Genomic DNA, 12,503 nt, shown 5'->3' with positions numbered 1-12,503 from the left:
CACATCAGCAGGAAAAACATCTATATATTTCTGAATGTGTAACACATCAGCAGGAAAAACATCTGTAAGAGGCACTGCAGAACAAAGTACAGTTTTGTACCTACCATAAATGTAGATGTCCGAACTGGATAGCATCTGCAGTCATAACAAATGGGTTGTCCTGTCGTCAGGCAGCCCTTCGGTCGGCCGGATTCCAAAGTCTGGGTCCGGCTTCGGCTGATGTCGCACTTCACCCGACGTCATCTCTGTTGGTCTTCGGGTATAAAGGCATCAGCCGACGCCATTTTCCTCAGTGTTTCTTGCCCCAGATGCCAGTTGCCCTCTTGGAAGGCTAAATTTTGGATAAATGCCAATGTTTCCAAAAAGTAGAAGGCAAACACAAAAAATAAGCATGTATGTACATATATACAAACAAATACACCATAAGAGACTCCCCCCCAGCTAGCTATTAGGAGGGTAAATACCCTAGGAGTACCACAGAGGGGAAGGAGGGAGGGCAATCCTGACTGCAGATGCTATCCAGTTCGGACATCTACATTTATGGTAGGTACAAAACTGTACTATGTCCTTCATGGATGCATCTGCAGTCATAACAAATGGGTAGAATACCATAGCCAAACTAAGGGAGGAGGAAGAAAAATTATGGTGTAGTTAGGATCCCTTGCAGTACAGCAGTGGCAAACCCTGCTCGGGATCTAGAGTATAGAGGTAAATTATAATGCTTGGCAAATGTATGCACGGAGGTCCAAGTAGCCGCCTCAATAATGTCCTTGGTTGCCACTCCTCGTAAGAAAGCTGTGGTAGTGGCTGTAGCCCTTGTAGAATGAGGTCTTATGTTCTGTGGAATTGGTTTTCCATGGTTGGAGTAACAGAATCTTATGCAATTTCCTATCCATTTGGAGATTGTCTGTTTGGAAATTGCTTTTCCTTCCCTTCCTGTTGCATAGGCTACAAAAAGCTGGTCAGTTTTTCTGTTACTTTTGGTTCTGTCCAGGTAGTAGCGTAACTGTCTATGTACATCCAAGGTATGCAGCATTCTTTCCCCCCTGTTTTGTGGATTGGGAAAGAAGGTAGGTAGGTGGATTGCCTGGTTTAAAGACACTCTGGATACCACCTTAGGCATAAATGTAGGATTAGTTCTCATGGACACCCTATCTTGATGGAAGATTAGGAAGGGTTGCACTGCCATTAAGGCCTGTAGTTCAAACCCTCCTTGCTGAGGTAATTGCCAGTAGGAAAGCAGTTTTCCATGACAGGTGTTGTAGATCTGCTGTTGCTGCTGGTTCAAACGGAGGGAGTGTCAACTTTTCTAGCACAAAGTTCAAGTCCCATGCTGGTAATGGTGGTTTCCTAGGAGGTTTTACATTCTTGATCCCTCTGAGGAACTGCCTGAGCAGAGGATGTGAAAAGACAGGTGGATCAAAGCTGTATTCTGCTGAAATAGCTGATGCATGTATCTTGATGGAGGAATAGGACAGGCCTGTATGTAGAAGCTCTGCCAAGTACTCCAGAATGTTAGCAATATCTATGTTCGACACATCTTTTCCTCTTTCAGTACTCCAAATGACAAACCTTTTCCATTTTCCTGCATAGTTCCTTCTTGTTGAAGGTCTGCGGGCTTCAAGGATAATGTCTTTAACCCTTTGGGAAAGGTCTGGGTTAGTTGCTGCTATGTGATGTTCCAGGCAGTCAGTTGCAGGGTTTTTAGGTTTGGATGCATGATGTTGTAGTTGTTCTGAGTTAACATCAAAGGCATCAGGGGTATTGACCACATTTTCTCCCGAGACATGCTCCTCAGCAATGGGTACCAGTGTTGTCTTGGCCAGTTCGGAGCTATCAGGATTATCCTTGGACGTTCCTCTTTGATTTTCAGTAGTACCTTGTGCATCAAGGGAAGAGGTGGAAATGCATATGCTGTCAGGCCTTTCCAGCTGAAGGATAGAGAGTCCACCTTCCATGCAAGTGGGTGGAATGTCCTTGTGCAGAATTTTTGAGCTGGTGATTGAGTGGGGAAGCGAATAGATCTATTTGTGGCATTCCCCATTTCTTTGTGATGGCCTTGAAGATGTCCGGGTGTAGCATCCATTCGTGAGCATCCGAGGTGGTTCTGCTTAACATGTCTGCTAGGGTGTTCTCTTTTCCCAGCACAAATATTGCCTGTAACTGGATGTTGTAGCTGAGAGCCAGATTCCAAAGGTCCAAAGTCATTCTGCATAGGGGGTATGAATGAGTGCCTCCCTGTTTGTTGATGTACCACATGACTGTGGTGTTGTCTGTCCTTATCATCAAATGGCCTTCTTTGAGGAATGGTCTGAATTTTTGGATTGCCAGTTTTACTGCCAGCATTTCTTTTTGGTTTATGTGCAGGTGCAGCTGGTCTTGAGTCCACAATCCTTGTATGCATTTGTCCAACATGTGCGCCCCCCATCCTAGGTCTGAGGTGTCCGTTGTGATGGTTTGGCTTGCTCGAAAGTTGTGGAAGGGTAAGCCTGGGTTTGACTGGCATGCTTGAGCCCACCATAGGAACTCCTGTTTTAGGCATGGGATTAGTGGTATTTCTGTTTCTAAGCTGTGCCTGTGCTGAGACCATAAATTCTTTAGGTACCACTGTAGCTTTCTCATATGCAGTCTGGCATGTGGGACCAAGATTATGCATGATGCCATGAAGCCCAAGGCCTGCAGAACTTTTCTTGCTGTTAGTTTGTTCTGCTTTGTTAATGCCAAGAAGTAAAGAGGGAGCTCTTTTTGTTTTTCTGCAGTTAGGAATGCCATTTGTTTTACTGTGTCCAATTCCGCGCCCAAGAATGTTCTTGTTTGGGATGGTATCAGCCTTGACTTTTGTAAATTGACTGTGTATCCCAGGGCTTGTAGCAAGTAAATGACCCTTTGTAAATCTGTTGTCAGCTTGCTTTTGTTGTCCGCTTGTAACAGGCAGTCGTCCAGGTATGGATAAATTTGGATTCCCTGTACTCTGCAGTGAGCGATTACTGATGCCAGGCATTTTGTGAATACTCTGGGCAGTAGATAAGCCAAAGGGCAATGCTGAGAATTGATAATGCTCTGATCCTGCAAGAAATCTGAGGTATCTTCTGCAATTTGGTCGAATGGGGACGTGCAGGTATGCCTCCTTGAGATCTAGAGTTACCAGCCAACACTCCTTGCCCAGCATGGGAAGAAGTTGCTGTAGGGTCAGCATTTTGAATTTTGGGACAATGATGTATGTGTTTAAGATGGACAGGTCGAGAATAGGTCTCCAACTTTTCTCTTTTCTTGGCACTAGGAAGAGTCTGGAGTAGAATCCTTTGCCCTGTTCTGTTATTGGTACTCTTTCCACAGCTCTCATCTTTGTTAATTCCGCTATCTGCTGCAGAGCTTCTATTATTTGATTTGGAGGCAGGTATGGCAGTCCTCTTTTACTGGTAAGGTGTGGAAGTGGAACCGGTAGCCTTGGTCTATGGTTTGCAAAATCCACTTGTCTTTTGTGATATAGTGCCAATTTTTCGAAAATAAGCCTAACTTTCCGCCTAATGGTGCTGCTATTTGCTCCCTGGTAGGCGGAGTCAGAGCCAAGTCACTGTGATTGTCCTGTTGCAGTGGCAGTGGTTGTGTCTGTGCCTCGGTTATTGCCTTGCCACTGTCGTCCTCTGTAGGCACCTCCTCTGGATTGATTTCTGCCTCTAGAGCGTCTATTCCTGCCCCTTTGGGATCTTGTGGAGTCAGGAAAGGACCAATTTTTGGCAGGCCAGTTCCTGCTAAACCTTGGGGGCTGAACCTGTAAGAAATCTTTAACTGTTTGTACAGATTTTGCCTTTTCTTCCATTTTCTTCATTACCTGCTGGGCAGGTGTACCAAATAGACTGGCCTTATCCATAGGAGCATCTAATAGCTTTGCTTTAACATGATCCGGTAAGACCTGTTCTTTCAACCATGCATGCCTTCTTATCACTGTGCCAGTCATGGCTGATCTAAATGAAGCCTCCAGTGCATCATAGCCACATTTTAAGGAATGGTTACTAACCTGTTGGATGTTATTCACCATTTCTAATACATATTTCTTATCTAAAGATTCATCAGAGGACAGTTTTTTAGTTAACTGATCAAGCATAAACTCTTGGTATTGGATCATATGAAACTGACAGTTTAAAGCTCTAGCTGAGAGAGTAGCAGAGGTGTAAACTTTTTCCCCCCATCTCTCTAAGGACCTGGATTCCCTTTCAGAAGGAATAGGGTTTTTTGCTGTGGTCGAGGCTACTGCCTTAGGCCCCTGGGATATAGTTTCGGGGTCTGCAAGTGGGGCCTTGTATAGGTGGTGATGAGTGTCTGGCACCCTGTAAAATCTATCTGGTTTGGCAGGGGCTGGAGGTAAAGAATCAGGAGCAGTGCAGACATCATTAAATGCATCATCCACAACAGGCAGTACAGGAGGTATAGCTAAGGGCCTATGTTGTGGTAAGTGCAAAAAAGTCCTAAGCCTTTTCCTTGAATCTGAGAAATCTTGACCCTGCCATTGGAATTGTTCTCTCATGGCATGTAAGGTTTCCCCAAAGGAAAATTCCTCTGGTGGAGAGGCAGCTGGAATGGATTCTTCAGCATCGGAATCTTCATAAGTAGAAAAAGGAGCCTCTGGCTGGTCTGTAATGTCCGAGTCATCCGCAGAATCATCAGAGGACACTGGCTCGGGGGGCTCTGCTCTAGGTCTCTTTTCTGGAGGCTGAGAGGCCCTGTCTGGGTGAGATTGGGATCCCCTAATTAAGGATATTAAATCTTCTGCCAGAGTAAGCATTTGTGAACTAGAAGTGGGCCTGTGTGAGGGGGGGCTTAACAGGCACTGAGTTAGCAGATTTGGCTGCTTTAGCCCTGGCAAAGGCCTTAATAGACATGGCTGCAGGAGGCCTAGCAGCACCACGTGCTGGGGTAGAGACATCCAAAGGGATGGTGTCTGATAAATCACTAGGAACCACAGTTGTAGGCAAAATTTCTGAGGCCGATTCAAGTAAGGTAGCAGGAGCCTCAGTAGTAGTCATGGATTCGGCTGAAGATTGACCAGTTTTCTCGGTTTCGGCCGAAACCGAGACACTCGGGGCTTGCTTAACCGTGGTTTTGGCCGAAACCGCGGACTGCGAGTGTCAGTCTTTTTCTTTGCGTTTTTTTAACAATTTGGGTAGTCGGAGGATCCGATGGCATAATGTACGCAAAATCTGAGCCGAAAAACTGTTCAGCAAACTCCGACCAACGCCTAAGCGTTCGTCGGTTGAAGGAAGCACAGGCCGAACAGGCTGCTACGTCGTGGTCTGGGCCTAAGCAAGGCAGACAGTAAGAGTGGAAATCTTTATGAGGTATTTGTTTCCCACAAGTTAAACAGTTATTGACTTTTTCTGACATCGGCTGAGGCAAGAAAGAGTCCCCAACGGGGTACTTAGCTTTTTAGAAGTCTTCGAAGTAGTATTCGGTAGCAGTAATCTCTGGATCTGACCGACCGGCACTTGCGAACAGCTTCTGCTTCGGGCGCCACGCGGCAAGAAAGACTGAGGAAAATGGCGTCGGCTGATGCCTTTATACCCGAAGACCAACAGAGATGACGTTGGGTGAAGTGCAACATCAGCCGAAGCCGGACCCAGACTTTGGAATCCGGCCGACCGAAGGGCTGCCTGACGACAGGACAACCCATTTGTTATGACTGCAGATGCATCCATGAAGGACATCAACTGATACTAATAGAGAAGCCTCTCAAAATTAGCACTGCTTATCTGTTCTTCCATTCTAAGTGAATCGAGATGAGATGCGACAGTTCAGCCATGGGCATTATAATCCCAACGACTGCCGCAGTATGGGGAAAGTATAGCTTTAGAAGAAAGCAAGCTCTGATCAGAATGTCTGCTCCCAGAAGGACATTGAGGGTTACAAACACAGGAATATTACTAGTGACTTCTACTTACTGATGAATACAGATTAGCAGTATGTAGAAATTCATGAAACGATAAAAAAAAAGTGTTTTTTTTTTTTAATTTTTCCCATAGTGGTCCTTTAAGCCCATATGGTATATTCCTGATGGTTCCACATATAAGGGGACATTTGTTTTTCAAATGAGACATTTCTCTTGAGTGCACTCTGACTGACACATTCAAACTAAGTGTTTTTTCTAGTTAGATGCCACACTTTAAAAGAACTCCATGGCATTAGTGCTTATTTTAACATTTATTATTGAATTTCCACCTTAGCAATTATAGTTCTGTTTTTTATCCTACTTAAGTTTTTACTTGTAGATTTATATACGTGTTCATTTTATAAATTGTTATTGACAGACCTGATGAAGTATTCATTTGATACAAAAGCAATCTTTGATAAAAGTGGTTTTGTTTATATTTATTAATATTTATGCTGATAGATGTCCAGTGGTAGATATTTTTTGTTAGTTAACTAAGAAACTAATAAAATGATTAGCTAAGTTTGGATTATTTGGTTAGCCTATACAAAGTGTTAATAAACTGGTCTTAGATTGTAATTTTTCTCTAGCTTTCTAGTTTCAGTTTTAGGTAGCACAGTCTCTGATTACACTATGCTATCAAGGGGGAAGGGGGACTTGGCTAAAGGAATGAGTTTAATACTTTTATTGCTCTTAACAGAACCACCCTCTGTAACTACTCCCGTGCTCTATACAACCTGATTATTTATAAATAAGGAATGTTTTTGATGCATTTCATTACACTCAACTAGGATCGCTTGTTTGTGTGTTTCAATAAGGACAATCCATTTTTAACTCAACTGTGGACTACCTACGGTTATCTATTTTATTATTTTGTAGAATGCATTTCACAGTTACATTTTTACTAATAAACTAGGCATTTAACATAATTTAGAAAGTGAACATCACACCCCTCCACATAGCAGCGTTTCTTCTTGGCTTGTTTTTGACCCAATATAGGTTGCATACTGGGTTTTCTGAGACTTTGAAGGATACCACAGATTTTTCTTTTTATAATCCAGATTCACTAGCATCCCATTCTCTGAATCTATGATTAGCACCTATTTTCTATTGCCATCACCACCTCCTTCCCCCTAAATTCATATTTATTTTTCATTGTCTAGGGACTGTCCCTGCTACCTCTTATTTTCATATCCCAGGGTCACCAGCATCTTCCACCCTGAGTCCATTATCAGTGCTTATCTATAGCTTCTGCTTCTCCCACATCCTGAATTGATATTTATTTTCTATCTGCCACGGTCACTACCTCCTTTCCTACCATTTAATATTCAGTGTTCATAGACCTGGGCCACCAGTACATCTTCATAATCCATGGTTAACTTGCCACTTAAATGACTGGACAGGTTTTTAAAGGTTACTGTTACTGCCAAACAGCTCTAACATCAGGGATTTCTTCTTGATATCAAATAACTGTTTGTGGTTTTTCCTATGGTCCCTCTGTTTATGCTTTTTTTTGCATTACTGTGGTTGCCTCTCTACTTCTGAGGATCTGCTATTTCATTGTTAAATTCAGTTACCATGCAAATACTGATGAACAAAAAGCCAACTGAAACTGAAAAAGTGACTTAGTATAAAAACAAAATGCGGATCAGCTGTAGAAAAACATGAGGTTGTACAACCTATGGAAAAAGAAACACTTCCAAGAACATGCTGTCATGTGCACTTGCATGTTGAAAAGGAAATAGCATTTCCTCTTATGCTATTCAGCCTCCGAGTTCATATAAGTATGAAGCTGGATGTGGGGACAGAGGAGGCATGCATCCCTAAGTGCAGTTCGTTTTGTTATGTTGTACCATATGCATGTGCTTGGCTTGTTTCATAATGCTTTTTTTTTGGTGCTGTGAATTCTCAATGAGAATCTCCGTGATAAATTCTCACTGCATGAAGTGTTTGTTCTGGGTCATGGATGGAAAAGCTCTACAAGGATAAGACTCCTTACCCCATGCCCATTCCAGTAGCATAGAGGGATAAAGCAGACTACAGCTGAGTCGACCCGGGTATGATTAATGGCTCTGGCAACTGATGAAGTGACAGAGAGGGATGAGTATGCCTATTACAGGTGGAAGGGTGTTTATTGCCGACACTTCCTTAGGGGAGACAAGGTTCAAAACTGGGAGTTGCTGCACTTACTATTTACTTATAAACTCTTGCTTAGGCATGTGAGCTCTATACAAGTTCATGCTTTTACAAATAGATGCATGACTTAGCTAGACAAGTAGCATTATAATTAAAGGTATAATAAAACATATGAAAGCATTTAATTTGACGTAAATTGGATAACAAGTCATGACCAAAAATAAGTCATGCAATTTGGGGTATTGTTTTTAGTTCAAAACATTTTATTATATGTAAAAGTAAAAAGCTAAGAAAAGGCCCATAGCCCCTAAAATCTGTGCAGTAAACCACAGGTAGTTATATCACTGAATGAATAAAAATAAACAACAATACAGTTAAGATGAACTAAAAGGAAACTTTATTGAAATACTAAAATGAATGATGAGAGTTTTTCTTTACTAATCTATTTTCAAGAGTTGTAGACTTCTTCAAATCAATGTCAGAGTAACAGTGTTAACTAAATGGTACTAAACTCATTACAATTCAGCATTTTTAGTAAAAACTAGCTTTCCACCCCCAAGTTTAAAGGGCGATGCCCTGGTCAGTCATATTGTAGTCAGGATAATAGTGGTAACGGGGTCTGTCTGAGGTGGGGTGGGTGTTTCAGATCAGCAAAGAATGAAAAAGGTAGTGGGAACAGATGCTGGCTCCTTACTCTTGAAAGGGAAAAAATATGTGGATTAGTCAGAGTGGAGGCTATTTGATTTCATCCATATGGTGGGCTTCATCAGATCAAGTGGCCTAGAGGGAAGAACCTTGTGAGGGCTGCAAAAACTGTGAAGGTTTGTGTATTTATTACTTTTATTTTATTATATGTAACTTATGGTCATCCTAGGTATTTTAATTCTTTAAGTTATTTTGTACAAACTCTGCTTTTTTGCAAGAAACTTCAAGGGAAGCTTTATCTATCCAGTCTGTTGTTTTGCAGTTCTCTCTCCCCATCCTATAGGGTTGGTTTACTCCGCTAGTAAAACTTGGTAAGGACAGATATTTATTGAATAATTAATTTCAGTTCTATCCTTTTACTTTTTTGTAGGAATGAAAATGTAAATTTTAACTGAGCATTACTATACATAAACAATGATTACCCCCTTTCTTCACATTCTTTTTCACCACATTGCTGAGAACAGACTTTTTTCTTGGCTCTCTATTGAAACGTCATCAATGTCAGCACTCAAAACGCTGACTGCCGATAAGCCGAAAAAAAAAAAAAAAGACAGAAAACCTGCAGAACTGTGAACTTCAAAAATCACTCTTCTACTTTAAACTCATTTTGCAAGAAGGGAGCAAGCCATCTCCTAAATCCCCACGCCCCAAACTTATATATATATATATATATATATATATATATATATATATATATATATATATATATATATATATACCAACTCAGAGATTGTCATATATCAGAGAAAAGGTAATATTCTAAGAAATGGCATCTAGGACTTGATCACATGCAAGTCCAATCTTCTGGCCATTCAGTCTCCATCTTTTGGGACTTAGCAAAATTCCCAGATAATATCTAAAAACACAATTAATATGATCTGCTCAACTCATTGAAGTTCTGAATATGATTAAAAGTGCACTGAAGAATGAATGAACGGCAAAAGCAGTCTTGTATGCATCCCTCAACATGAACTAAACCTTAAGATTACATAGACGAATCAGATCATGGTTCTGTTCACTGAAAAGCAATCTATACCACTGCACTGGAAAATGAACACAGATTTGTGCTTACTCCATCACTACTAGTTAATAAAAATATGGTGTTATGATTATCTTACCGGGGGTCTAAGTTGCTGGAGAAGCTTTAAAACTTCCATCAGCCTCTGCTCAATCAGGGATAGATGAAGTTGTTCCTTTTCTACTGTTTGCAGCTTATTTTTCATTATTTTTGCTTCTTCCTTCTTCAGCTGTAGCTCTTTCTCCACAGAATTCATCTAAGAAAACAAATAATGATACATGGCATTATGATACATACCTACACAGTGGTTGTGATTGGAGGTAGCACAGCTATGCAGCCTGCATCCCCGCTTGTGTGATAATAGCAAGCATAGTCCTGAGAGCTCCATGCAAATCAGTTGTGGTATAAAAAAATGTCAACACTTTTAAATTACATTTACTGCATTACGTACAAGCTCAGGTGAACTTTTTCATATATATTACTGATGCACACAGTTTTCAAAATTCACTTTTGACATCGAAATGTCATTGAATTAAATAAGTTGTGTGTGTGTGTCTGTGCATTTTGGCTACAGGTTCAGTACAGGAGTAGGCAAGCACTTCCCTTTGCATCCTATGAATTTATGAACCTTTGGTATGTGGGTGTTCATTAATCTCTACTCACGATGCTTTCTGTAATCCAGTGGGTCCATTAGTAAGTTGAAGTGGTATGAAACAATGTCCAAAATTTGAAATGACATTTATTGCATTATATACAAGTTCAGGTGATCTTTTATATATTCAGTACTGATGCACATTTTTACATGTAAAGGTCACAGAATTAAATAAAGTGTGTGTGTGTTGGTGCTACATTCAGCACAGCAGTAGGTAACCACTTCCTTTTGCACCTTTAAGTGTGTGTGTGTATGTGTGTGTGCGTGCGAGTATGCATCTTTTGGCGTTAGATTTTGCACAGGAGAATGTGACCACTTCCTTTTACACCTTTGTTATCTGGATGCACATTCATCTCTGTTGACCATGCTTCCAGTTAATCCCATGGGCCATTTAGCTAAGCTGTGGAAAATTACATCAGTTTGAGCCACAGCTGATTAACAAGAGGCTGTTACAAAAATAAAATTATTTTTCTTGCTAGCCATGGCAATTCCATGGGTACAAAGCATTGCCTTGTCACCTCATAGTTAGACCAACTGTAAGTAATAGAGTTAAAGTTAAAAATGATAGCTATGCTACAGAGAGGACTTGCAAATGCAGCACCCTGGCAACACTCTAAGAAAAGGTACCCACTTCAACCGGTAAAATGTTTCAATGAACTGGCTACTTCAAGGAAAACCCTATAGTCTAATTTTTATATATATATATATATATATATATATATATATATACACACACACACGCACACTATATATATATATATATATATATATATATATATATATATATATATATATATATATATATATATATATTCACATACACACACACACACACACATACATACACATCCACACACACATGTATGTATATATATATATATATATATATATATATATATATATATATATATATATATATATATATATCTATATATGGGAGCCCTTTATTTGATCGAAATTTCAAATGTTCGACACCCATATGACCAAACATTTGAAAGGCGACAAATGATAGCGGAGATCCCACTACAGTACAGAACTGGGAGATTCCCCTTTCCTGCACTGTAGTGTGACCTCAGAGTGAGAATATTTAAGTAGCAGGTAGTGTAGTGGGTGCAGCCCTCCACGTGGGGGGTGCAGGGTGGCTTCCTCCCCTGCTCAACACTGTTTTAGCAGTTTGCACTACTATTTAAGGTTGTTGGCATTTCAAACTGTTGGCCATATGGTTGTTGGCATTTTGAAATGTCGGCAATCTGAAGTAGACACACATATATATATATATACATATACATATATATATACATACATATATATATATATATATATATATATACACACACACACACACACACACACACACACACACACACACACACACACACATATATATACGTATATATGTTTTTTTAAATAAGGCACTAATCATGTCAGAAAGTACTGGAGTGAATAAACAAGTTGACAACATGAAGAATGCCACATTAATGAGCTTTCACAGTCATCCCTAATACAGATTAGCATAAGAAATTGTTATTGTGTCAAAACCAGGAGATGGCAGTATTTGTCCCAGCTTGATTTTTGGACCTCAGTTGTAGGAAAGATTTTATTTTACTGCAAGTAACAGCGCAGTTTGCATATGCCATGACAAACACATTGTTTTTAAGATTACATGCTATAGCCTAACAATAAAGGAAGAGTCACAAGAGCAACCCCTCAACAACCAAGATAAACAGTAAATGTTTGAATTACCAATAAAAAAACCCTTCATTTCTTACTTACGTTTATGCACACCACATGATCCTTGTAAAAGGGAAGTTGGTAGACATCCTTTTGTACAGATTGCTATGTATTGTCAGGGTCTTTCTCATGTACACCTGCTTGGGAGAATTTTTCTTCATTATATGTCACCTGTTTATTTTTATTTATTTATTTATATCATTTGTTTACCGGGAACGTCCGACTTGGAACAAAGCCAATTTTCAGTGGAGGACCAGGGAAAAGTGCTTCAGACGCATGTCTTTATAACATGGGAGGAAATTGGTGTACCCTGAGAAAATCCACACGATCACAGGGAG

General features: G+C 40.3%; 1 protein-coding gene across 1 annotated transcript in view; it reads right to left on the bottom strand.

Annotated features, from left to right (window-relative positions):
• LOC122806377 (EF-hand and coiled-coil domain-containing protein 1-like) overlaps positions 1 to 12,503 on the bottom strand; it is a 194,772-nt gene that overhangs the window by 35,140 nt on the left and 147,129 nt on the right. The window contains exon 4 of the mRNA XM_044076731.1: positions 9,883 to 10,038. Coding sequence (XP_043932666.1) covers positions 9,883 to 10,038 — 156 coding nt within the window. The remainder of the gene's footprint in view (positions 1 to 9,882; positions 10,039 to 12,503) is intronic.

The sequence above is a fragment of the Protopterus annectens genome, chromosome 7.part0 (assembly GCF_019279795.1).
Source record: "Protopterus annectens isolate FY-2018-M chromosome 7.part0, PAN1.0, whole genome shotgun sequence".
Lineage (NCBI taxonomy): Eukaryota > Metazoa > Chordata > Ceratodontiformes > Protopteridae > Protopterus > Protopterus annectens.
The sequence above is the reverse complement of the archived record's forward strand: the minus strand, read 5'-3'. Positions and strand labels throughout refer to the sequence as shown.